At 47.1% G+C, this 12,064-nt stretch overlaps 1 protein-coding gene across 1 annotated transcript in view; it reads left to right on the plus strand.

Moving 5' to 3' along the window:
- The window catches only part of SYCP2L (synaptonemal complex protein 2 like), a 256,224-nt gene that overhangs the window by 144,774 nt on the left and 99,386 nt on the right, over positions 1–12,064 (plus strand). Inside the window, exon 26 of the mRNA XM_073632795.1 lies at positions 3,533–3,665. Within this exon, the coding sequence (XP_073488896.1) occupies positions 3,533–3,665 (133 nt within the window). The remainder of the gene's footprint in view (positions 1–3,532; positions 3,666–12,064) is intronic.

Genomic DNA, 12,064 nt, shown 5'->3' on the forward strand with positions numbered 1-12,064 from the left:
TCGGGGTCTGCAGGCCAGGGGGCTTATCAGAATCCGGGATCCCCCTTTAATAAGGGGGCCCCCAGATCCCGGCCCCCCACCCTATGTGAATGAGTATGGGGTACCCCTACCCATTCACCTGGGGAAAAATGTCAATAAAAAAAACACACAACACAGGTTTTAAAAGTAATTTATTAGGCAGCTTCGGGGGTCTTCTGACGACTTCGGGGGTCTCTCAGGCCTCTTCTCCCTCTCTCCGGTGTCGTCTCCGCGCTCTCTGGTTCTGCTCAGGTGCCTTCTTCCTTCTGCTGGGTTCCCCTGCTATCTTTTGCTCTTTTGCCGCTCTTTTGCTAGCGGAGGAGCCCGGTCTTCTGAGACGTCTTCTTCCCTCTTCTCTTCCAGAGATGTTGACACAACGCTCCCTCTCTCTCTAATGTCGTGAGCGAGGTCCGCAACTATTATATAGGCATGGGGCGTGGCCACCAGGTGATGTCACCCGATGACCCCGCCCCTTATGTCGTCAGTCCCATCATGCCCCGGGACTGTGATGTCACAAGGGGGCGGGGTAACCGGGTGACAACTCCCGGTGGCCACGGCCCATGCCTATATAATTGGTTGCGGACCTCGCTCACGGCAGTACAGCGAGAGGGAGCGTCGTGTCAACATCTCTGGAAGAGAAGAGGGAAGAAGATGTCTCAGAAGACCTGGCTCCTCCACTAGCAAAAGAGCAGAAGATAGCGGGGGAGCCCGGCAGAAGGAAGAAGGCACTGGAGAAGAACGAGAGAGCACGGAGACGACACCGGAGAGAGGGAGAAGAGGCCTGAGAGATCCCCGAATTCGGAAGAAGACCCCCGGAGCTGCCTAATAAATTACTTTTAAAACCTGTGTAGTGTGTTTTTTTTATTGACACTTTTTTTTTCCCCAGGTGAATGGGTAGGGGTATGATGTACCCCATACTCATTCAGGGTGGGGGGCCAGGATCTGAGGGCCCCCTTATTAAAGGGGGCTCCCGGATTCCGATAAGCCCCCCGCCCGCAGACCCCGACAACCAACGGCCAGGGTTGTCTGGAAGAGACCCTTGCCCCAAAGCACCAACCCCCTCCATATTGAGGGCATGCGGCCTGCTACGGTTCGCTCGTCCCCACCCCCTTTCCTGACCGACCGGGCTGCGTGCTCGGATAAGGGTCTGGTATGGATTTTGGGGGGACCCTCACGGCGTTTTTTCGGCGTAGGGGATGCCCCTTGGAATCCATACCAGACCAAAGGGCCTGGTATGCTCTTGGAGGGGAACCCATGCCGTTTAAAATTTGGCGTGGAGTTCCCGCTCAAGATTCATACCAAACAGTGTCTGGCATTGGCGGGGATCCAAGTCGGATCCCCGTGCTTGTCGCTCATTGGGAAAGAAAAAAACATTTTTCCTTTCCCGATGAGCGAGCCAGGTATCCGCAGCTGACACAGTGCACTGTGATTATCTGTGGTTGAATGTGCGGATAGCTGCGCTAAATCGCTCCTGGACACAGTCAATTCTATTTTTTCTATCCGCACAAAACCGCATGTAATCAAAACGCAGCTAAACGCAGTGTGTGAATGGGGCCATAGGAAAGCATTGTTTGCGTTTAGGTGCGGTAGAAAACGCAGCTAAAAGCACAATTCTATCCGTCCGTGTGAAAGGGGCCTTAGAGTAAGTAGCTGCAACAGCATACGACTTGGTGGCTTTTGTAAACCCCATTCTGGATTGGGAAGTATAGAAAACCTCATAGAAAAGTTTTGCCTGATTACACGTATCAGACGCTGTGTAAAAGAAGAATGAAAATGACTGATAATTTTGGAACTGTTTGCACATTTAGGCCTCATGTTAGGCTTCATGCACACGAGACGCCGGTGCAAACTCTGCTGAACACATGTTTTTAAAAGCTGAAACCGGCGTTTAGAAACGCCCGTTTTGCCGCATTTGCATGCCGCGTTTAGCCGCGTTTTACCGTGTTTGCGTCTAGAAGCGTCTGCAGAGCAGAGAATGACATTTTTCGACCCAACTTTGCGGCCTTGTATCTCAGGGCCACTTAGGAACCCCAAATTTGGTGTGCTAACACAGTGCAACCAACACTACAACATATCCAAATTTGTGGTTCCTAGCACCAAGTGGCCCCAAGATATGGGGCCCCAAAGTCGGGTCGCAAAATGTCATTGTCTGCTGCAGAAGTGCTTGACATTTTGCGGCCCAACTTTGGGGCCCTGTATCTCGGGGCCACTTGGTGCTAGGAACCCCAAATTTGGATATGTTGTAGGACTAGTTCCACTGTGTTTGCACACCAAATTGGGGTTCCTAGCACCAAGTGACCTCGTGATATGGGGCCCCAAAGTCAGGTCGCAAAATGTCATTCTCTGCTGCTGGTCCAAAAAATAGGGTTCCTTTAAAAACACTTATAAAACGCAAATGCAGCTAAACACAGTACCGGCGTTTAGATGCGTTTAGCCGCGTTTAGACGTGTTTGGCGTCTGAAACATGGAAAACTTTCGCATCTGAACCCATTTTTTTGCTTCTGGAAAAACGAGGTTAAAGACAACTGCCTAAAAATGCCAAAAAACGAGACTGTGTACATGGACACATAGGATACCATTGAATGAGTTCAGGGGCAGTTGAAAATAGTGCCCAACTGCCTCTGAACGCGCGTTTAACAGCGTCTCATGTGCATGAGGCCTTACACTGCTGCTGGTAAACAGACATTTAGGAGCAGTTGGGCATTTTTTTCAGCTGCCCCTGAACTCTCCTCTGTTATCTTATCAGTACATGTACACAGGGTCATTTATAGTCATTTCTAGGCAGTTGAGTTTAGAAGCTTTTTCTGGAACACAAAAGAAAAAGGGTTCTGAAGGATGTTCAGAGGCATTTGAAATGCCAAATGCCTCTTAACAGCTTGTAAAAGCTGCTAAACGCAGTACCTTGCGTTTAGCAGCGCTTCGTTTACAGATGTAAACGTGACTAAACTGCCGTTTTTTAGATGCTGGTTTCCAGCTGTCAAGTTATATCATTCAGGAGAAGTTGAACAACGTCCCGTGTACATGAAGCCTTAGTTGGCTTCTTTTTTAGTTATTGGCTAACCAGGTAGTGAAGCAAGAAAAATGATGAAACCCCATTGTTGACATCTCTTGTTTGAATCCTGACATGTTCTCTTCAGTGTTGGTTGCTTAATGTTTTGTTCACTGCATTACGGGGGAAAATTCCCCAATAATTTTAGAAACATAGACTAGGGTTGCGTTGATTCAGTTTTTAAAGTAAAAGTAACATTTTTATGTCCAGCCACAATATTTTTTGTAAAGAACGAGGAAGGCTTGGAACCCCTGTCAAACTTTCACTGCTATCCATTGTCGGGGCGATTTATTATTACTTAGTAGAATAAGGCTAAAAATGAACATTTTTTGTTTCAGCGTAGAGCAGGAGAAACCAGCCAAGAGTTCTAAACCTTCCTCACGCTAACCAAACCTTTTTTGCCTAACATACAAAAACAATACTGTATTGTCCTAGTGACTTGGATTTGCCTGTCTTTCTTTCCAGCCCAGATCTTCATTTACAGTTCTAAAACGGACCAAACCTGGAAAGGGTAGGGCAGAGAGCCTCTCATTTTCTGATGTAAACATGTCAGGGGTTTCAGGCCTCCTAACTCCTGCAAATACCACACGGCAATCAAGTGAGTGTTTTTGGTCTTTAATTGCTCTTTATTTGCACCCTTCTACTGACTAAATTGCTGAATGAGTTTTATTCAGATTGAGCGGGTTCATTTTTTTTTTTTTTTTTTACCACAGACAAACTGGTTAATTAATCAAGCATTTCTTTATCATGCATCCTGGGACACAGAGCCATAGTAATAACTATATGGGTATATAGGGCACCTTCAGGTGATGGACACTGGTACACCCAAGACAGGAAGTTCACTCCCTATATAACCCCTCCCCTTACCAGGGGTACCTCCGTTTTTTTTTGCCGGTGTCTAAGGTGTTGGTCACGATTGAAGATATGCTCTGAGGAGCTCTGCTGGAAGGATCCTTTACTGGATTGAGACCAGCTACTACAGACTGGATCCATCCAAAGTGCCACTGAGGCCAAAGTGGATGGTACCTGGGCCTCATATAAGAAGAACGAGGTTTTGCCTGTAACGCCTCTCTTTGGAGGGCTGGACCCCGGTACCAGTGCTTTGATCATGCTCACATTACCATAAAGTTTTCCTGGTGGGGTGCTATACAGGTCCAAGGGAGTGGAACCCCGATAAAAAAGGACCCGGTCCTTGAAGGTTTTCTAAACACAGGCCGCCGTGATGGGTGAAGGTTGGACCTGTCTGTTGTCAGCAGTATCCTGCGGCTAAAGTAAGGCAAGAAGCTTAGGAACTGTAAAAAGTCCACCTATGGTTTTTCTTCCTTGAGTAAAATGTTGTTATGCCTTAAAGTCTCCACTAGAGGGAGTAAATGCACATACCTTTGTACGTTGCCTCTCAGTTCAGCCCTGTGTTAAGCAGCTAAACAGCATGTGTGTGGTCTTGTTCATGCAGCATTGTTCATGGGGGATTTTCCTCCCTGAGGGAAATAAGGGTCTGGAAGGTACAACAGCAGTTTGTACTCCTCCCCACCCCCTCCCTCCCCTTGGGAGTGCGGTGGTTTTCCCTATATTTTGGGCTGCCTGGATCCAGCTTCCCCCTCCCCTCTCGCTGGGTCTGCCGTCTGACAGACCCAAGCGCCACCCACGAGCGAATTGTTTGAAGTTTTAAAACTGGGGGGGGGGGGCGGGTTGATGTACGGAGGGGGCATGGCTTAAGCACAGCGCCGTGTGCGGGGCATAGCATCCACAAGGACACACAGGTGCTGGGGACGCCGAGCCCAGAAAACTGATTCTCCTCAGCTAGTAGCTGGAGAGTACAGCTGCTGATCACACAAGACACAGGAGCGGTGGGGGCACGTAAGGCGCTGCATACAGGCATTCCCAATTAGATGGAAATACATTTTACTCAGCATCAGGCTGGACTTTATTTGCTAGACTATAACCCAGCAAGTGGTGCATTTATTTAGTGCCTCTGCTTTTGTGCTTAGGACTATGCCTTCTAAAAAGGCCAGTGCAAAGACCTTAAAGAAGGTACCTAAAGCCTCACCCCCAGGCGTTGAGGACTCCTAGTCATGCCTCCACATTGTCATCTTCGCCTGAAGTACCAGAAGTGGGTAGCCAGGATGTCATTGGAACCTGTGGGTTTTGCAGCTGCTTCCAACATCTCAGCCCCTGTATATATGACTGAAGATGCCTTTTCCTTTGCCCTGCTAGGGCTAGAGCAGAGTTTAGCGGCTTTAATTACATCTTCCATCCAAAAGGATAGGAAGCGGGGTAGATCCCCCACCTCAGACCCTTTATCAAAGGAACAGTGGGTGGAGGATGATGTATTACCCTCAGGGGATCAGGAGGAAAGACAATCCAATGATTCCTCTTCTGAGGAATCAACGATGGAAGAACACTTTTCGGCCTCGCAATCTGAGAAATTACTGGTACAGTCTCTGACAGAAATGGTCCAGTCAACTTTCATGCTGCCCTTAACCAAGTCAGCCGAAAGTTCCGCTTCTTCTTTGGGTTCCTTAAAACCTCTGCAGACTTTGCATGCATTTCCCGTCCATGCATTACTGGTACAGCTTATTTATGCTGAATGGGATCACCCAGATAAGCACCTTCTTCCTCCTAAAAGATTTTCAGTACTTTATCCCATGGAGGAGAAATTCACCAAAAGATGGAATGTACCAGCAGTTGACGCTGCTATATTATCCTGTGTGAATAAAAGTCTAACTTGTCCAGTAGACAATGCTCAAATGCTTAAGGATCCAACAGATAAAAGATTGGAATTCCTGTTAAAATCCTCTTTTTCTTTGGCAGGTGCAGTTACTCAGCCTGCAGTCGCTGCAATAGGCATCTGTCAATCCCTGAAGGACCAGTTTAAACAGGCCCTTAAGGAGATTCCTGTGCAACAGGCCCGGGACTTGGCCGAACTGCCAAGGGCATTATGTTTTGCTATTGACGCCATTGAGGATTCTTTTCACCAGGCATCTTGCCTTGCACTTGTGCTAGTGCACATGCGTAGTTGAATAATTGGTCAGCCGAAGCACTAGAAAAAAGGCTCCTGACTGGTTTTCGTTTTCATGGGGATCGGATATTTGGGATGATTTGGACAAATACATCCTAAAGATTTCAAGTGGGAAAAGTACTCTCTTGACAGTCAAAAGAAGGAATAAACGCTCTTCATTTAGGCGGCTACTCCTCCAGGGCCAGGGACATTCTAGGCTGTTGCGACCGCCTCCGCCGTCAGGCTCTAGAGGAAAGCCTCAGGGTCAGGCCCAGTTACAAAAGAAGTCCTGGGGGAGGAAACCTGCAAAACAGAATTCTAAGGCCTCATTATGGAGGGGCGCCCCCACTCGCCAGGGTGGGGGGAAGACTTCTGCAGTTCTCAGAAGTCTGCCAGGAGGAAATTCAGGACAGATGGGTCATCTCTACAATAGCTCTAGGTTACAAATTGGAGTTTCGAGAGTTTCCACTGCCTCGTTTTCTGAGGCCAAACATTCCCAAAGATCCAAGTAAAAGGCAATCTCTGTTTCGGGCATTAGACCGATTACTGGTTCAGGGGGTTATCATGGAAATCCCCACAGAAGACCAAGGTTTTGGGTTCTAATCAAACCTCTTCACGGTACCAAAACCGAATGGAGATGTCAGACCCATTCTAGATCTAAAAAGTCTGAATCAGTTCCTGAAGGTCCGCTTTTTTCGCATGGAGTCGATCAGGTCGGTGGTTTCTATCCTACAAGGAGGGGAATTTCTGGCATCTATCGATATCAGTGATGCATATCTGCATGTTCCTATATTTCCCGCTCACCAAAGATTTCTGCGGTTTGAGGTCAAATAGCACCAATTTCAGTTTGTGGCCTTGCCCTTCGGGCTGGCTGTAGCACCCCCTGGTATTTACAAAGAATCTGGCTCCACCTTTGGCCAGGCTAAGGGCGCAGGGCATAATAGCCTGGATGATCTATTACTAATTGGCCCGGTCGGTTGCCTGCTTGGAGCAAAGTGTGTGAGCACAGTCAAATACCTGGAAAGCCTAGGCTGGATTCTCAACCTAGAAAAGTCTTCCTTAAAACCACTAAAAAGGCTGGAGTACTTAGGTCTGATCATTGACACAGCCCAGAAAAAGGTGTTTTTTCCTCAGGCAAAGATCAGCACCATAAGAGAGCTGGTGCAGATGGTCAGGTCGAAGAGAGATCCCTCCATTCACCTTTGCATGAGGTTGTTAGGAAAGATGGGGGCTTCATTCGAAGCGGTTTCCTTCGCCCAGTTCCATTCGAGACTGTTGCAAAACAGTATCCTGTCTGCTTGGAACAAGAGGGTCCAGGCTCTAGATTTACCAATGCGACTGTCCCCAAAGATGTCCCAGAGCCTTAATTGGTGGTTGGTAACCTGGAATCTGCTGAAGGGAAAATCCTTCATACCAGTTATCTGGAAAGTGGTAAAGACAGATGCCAGCCTTTCAGGTTGGGGAGCAGTACTAAAAAAGACAACCGTCCAGGGACAGTGGTCAAGACCCGAAAGAACCTTACCCATCAACATCCTAGAGAATCGGGCAGCGCGTCTGGCTCTGAAGGCCTGGACATTCAGGTTACGGGGTTGTCCTGTCAGGATCCAATCCGACAATGCCACAGCTGTAGCTTATATCAATCACCAAGGGGGCACCAAGAGTCTTGCAGCTCAGAGAAAGGTGAGCCATATTCTAACTTGGGCAGAAAGGAATGTTCCTTGCCTATGGGCAATCTTCATTCTGGGAGTAGAGAATTGGCAGGCGGACTACTTGAGTCGCCAGCAGTTATTCCCGGGGGAATGGTCCCTTCACCCTGACATTTTTCTGGCTGTTTGCCAAAGATGGGGGACCCCGGACGTAGGTCTTTTGGCATCCAGGTCCAACATGTAGTTGTTCACCTTTGTGTCCAGGGCAAGGGATCAACTTGCACGCGGAACATGGTCCCTTCCACTGCGTCCAGACCTACTCTCGCAGGGGCCGAAATTCCATCCTACCTTACAAACTCTAAATTTAACGGCTTGACTATTGAGACCCACATTCTGAAGAAACGTGGGCTATCCGGGTCAGTTATCTCTACCTTGATTAATGCAAGGAAGCCAGCTCCCAGAGTCAGATATTATAGAGTCTGGAGAGCTTATGTTTCCTGGTGTGAGTCCAAGGGTTGGCACCCTCGGAAGTATAGCATAGGCAGAATTCTTGCCTTCTACAGTTTGGGGTAGAGATGAAGCTGGCCTTGAGTACTATTAAGGGCCAAGTCTCTGCTTTATTGGTCTTATTTCAAAGACCGCTTGCTTTGCATTCTTTGATCCAAGTTTTTTATGCAAGGGGTGATGTGGTCCGCCAGTTAGATCACCTTTGAAGCCTTGGGACTTGAACTTGGTTTTGTCAGTGTTGCAAAATCAGCCCTTTGAACCGATACAGCATACTCCCTTAGTCCTTCTGATAAGGAAATTTGTGTTCTTGGTTGCTATATCCTCAGCGAGGAGGGTTTCGGAATTGGCTGCCCTTTCTTGTAAAGAGCCATATTTAATTATTCACGAGGACAGGGTCGTGTTGCGCCCTCGTCCAAGTTTTCTGCCTAAGGTGGTCTCAGGTTTTCACCTGAACCAAAGATATTGTCCTACCGTCGTTTTTTCCAAAACCATGTTCTAGGGAAGAGAAGTCACTACATTATCTTGATGTGGTGAGAGTGGTCAAAGTATATTTAAAGATGACTGCTCAGATCCGGAAAACTGATGTCTTATTTGTGCTGCCAGAAGGTCCTAGGAAAGGACAGGCAGCATCGAAATCAACTATATCTAAATGGATTAAGTAAGTTATAAATCAGGCCTATGGTTTAAAAGGTAAGGTTCCTCCTTTTCAAGTCAAGGCACACTCTACCAGAGCAGTTAGTGCTTCTTGGGGAGTGCATCACCATGCCTCCATGGCTCAGATCTGTAAGGCCGCAACTTGGTCTTCGGTCCATACATTCACCAGGTTTTATCAGGTGGATGTAAAAAGGCATGAGGATATCGCCTTTGGGTGCAATGTGCTGCAGTATAGGTCCTCAAGTCTGTTGACACCCAGCTGGTTGTGTCTCCCTCCCCTCAAATAGCATTGCTATGGGACGTCCCATATAGTTATTACTATGGGTCTGTGTCCCGTGATGTACGATAAAGAAAATAGGATTTTTATAACAGCTTACTTGTAAAATCCTTTTCTTGAAGTACATCACGGAGCACAGAGGTCCCTCCCCTCTTTTGGGATTTATGTATATTGCTTTGCTACAAAAACTGAGGTACTCCTGGTAAGGGGAGGGGTTATATAGGGAGTGAACTTCCTGCCTTGGGTGTGCCAGTGTCATCACCTGAAGGTGCCCTATATACCTATATAGTTATTACTATGGTCATGTGTCCTGTGATGTACTTCAAGAAAAGGATTTTACAGGTAAGCTGTTATAAAAATCCTATTTTTTTCATGCTAGATGCCAAATTGAATGAGATCATCCACATTTACTGTACTTTTTTATAAGTTATCAATTGTTGGTCTCATAGTTGTAGAAATAACCCATTAGGTTGATATAAAAACAAGTTATATTGCCACATACAGGAGGACTGCACACTGACGAGCACAAAAACTGTAGGTCAGCTCAGGATAACCCCTCCTACTTACCAGCATGCCTCGGTTTTTTGCTAGTATTCTACATTTACATATTTTTTGCAGCTTTGTTGTATTAAAGATTATTTTTCTTTTTTCCTCTCTACTGGAGATTTGTCTTTTTGATTGCAGCTATCCAGTGCAGCCATCCTCAGTCTGGCTTTGGAGTGCTGTTTCTGGTCCCTGCTGCTCTGGATGTTACAGGAATAGCCTGGAGTGACCTTTAGGCACTGGGTTACTATGTAGAGCACGTTCCAGACTCTATTCTGGTAAAAGTTAGATGTGGCACGCTTTCTGGGTCCAGAACCGATGGCAGTGCCTCACCACTTGCCCCTCGAAAGACTGACCTAGTAAGTAGGCAAGTTGGGCTGAGCACTAGGAGCTAACTCATTCACTAAAGTGGGTGCTTTTTAAATTCCTGATGATTTCATCTGCTGGATGGAGTGTCGCTCAAGTTCTCTGCGCACTCTTTCTTCCAATATAGTGTTGAGGAAGCATCTCCCTGCTGCTGTTTCTGCTTTTTGAATAGCTCTAACCTTTGATGAGCTTGCCACTGAGCAGTTGCAGTCTACTACTATCACTCCTTAATTAAGAGACTATTTCAGCTCTTATTTATGTGATAGCCACCACTCTGGAACGTCCTGTTGCTTTTATCTGTGCCGTTTTCAGTCTTGGTTCCTTACAAGCTCCTGAGGCATCAAAGACTTTTCCATTGCACATGCTTTTCCAGCTCTTTCTCTGTGTAGATTAGAAACACTCTGACAAGCTGTTTGCTCCCCACAAATGCCTATTGGTTTTGTACCTGTTTGTGGAGGATATTGTACAAATGTGGTATGTTTCTCCCATGGATCCAGAAGTGTCCTGCCTTAACAGTGTGCTTACTGTTCTAGTCAAAGAACCCTCTCTCTCTCTCTCTCTCTCTCTCTCTCTCTCTCTCTCTCTCTCTCTCTCTCTCTCTCTCTAGAACTCAGAACTTAAAGGGACCTGCTCTTTACTCCATACTGGCTGTGACTACATGGCTGACTGGTCAAAACCCCTTAAAGCTGAACCCCCCCAATCACACTGCAAGGGTTAAAGCTAAACTCCAGCTTTTTTTAAACTTTACATAGTTCCTTTGGGTCAGTCTGGCCCAAATGAACTTTGTTCCTCACTAACATATGAGGCTGCTGAATGTACTGTATGTAGCTAAGTCTACATACAGCATACTGTGCTGTGTTCCAGCTGCAAACCAAGACCTTCCTGTCCCATACCTGGAACACAATAGAGTCTGAGAGGCGACATTTTTTATTGAACCTCCAATGTCACTTTAACCACTTAACCCCCGGAGCATTTGGCTGGCCAAAGACCAGAGCACTATTTGCGCTTCGGCACTGCGTCGCTTTAACTGACAATTGCGCAGTCGTGCGATGTGGCTCCCAAACAAAATTGACGTCCTTTTTCCCCCACAAATAGAGCTTTCTTTTGGTGGTATTTGATCACCTCTGCGTTTTTATTTCTTTCTCGAACATCACGGGACACAGAGCCACAGTAATTACTGATGGGTTATATAGGTATCACTGGTGATTGGACACTGGCACACCCTATCAGGAAGTTCAACCCCCTATATAATCCCTCCCCCTTGCAGGGATACCTCAGTTTTTACGCCAGTGTCTTAGGTGATGGACGTGTAAAGATGTCCTGTGCTGAGCTCCAAAGGGAATATCCTAAGATCCTATACTGGGGCAAGCCAGGCGAACCGGATCCATTCAAAGTGTCTTTTCATGGCCGAATTGAATGGTACCCGGGCCTCGTGTCCGAAGAAACGAGGTTTTACCCGTAATGCTTATCTTTTTAGAGAGCTGGACCCCGCAGATCAGAAAATGGCTTTAAACTTCCTAATTTCTGGCGAGGTGCTTTACGGTCCCAGAACTGTTGGATCCCCCTACTGATGGGGGCCCCAGTCTCTGACGGTTTTTTCAAACGGAGCCCACCGTGAGAGGTGAAGATTGGGTCTGTGTAAACAGCACCCTGCGGCTGGATAAGGTAAGAGGAGATTCCACAGAATTTTTGAGTTCTAGTGGCTTTTCTCCTTTAAGGTAAATGCATGCTATGCCTATTGTGACCACCGGGGGCTGCCAAGAGCACAAACCTACACATGCTGACTGACTGTCTCAGGTGTTCAGTGCTGATTATGTCCCAGCATCTCAAAGCAGGCTGCAAGCAGGTAAGGTGGAAAGGGGGATTTCTCATGTTTGAATGTTCCCCCCAGGCTAGAGAGGGGCCACAGGGGTCTAGAAAGTGGTTATACCACCCGGGCTCTGCGGCCTAATGGCCACCATCTCTGAAGATAGCCGTTCAGGCAGATCTTGTTACCAGTCTCCCTC

Source organism: Aquarana catesbeiana, linkage group LG05, assembly GCF_042186555.1.
Source record: "Aquarana catesbeiana isolate 2022-GZ linkage group LG05, ASM4218655v1, whole genome shotgun sequence".
NCBI classification, from domain to species: Eukaryota; Metazoa; Chordata; class Amphibia; order Anura; family Ranidae; genus Aquarana; species Aquarana catesbeiana.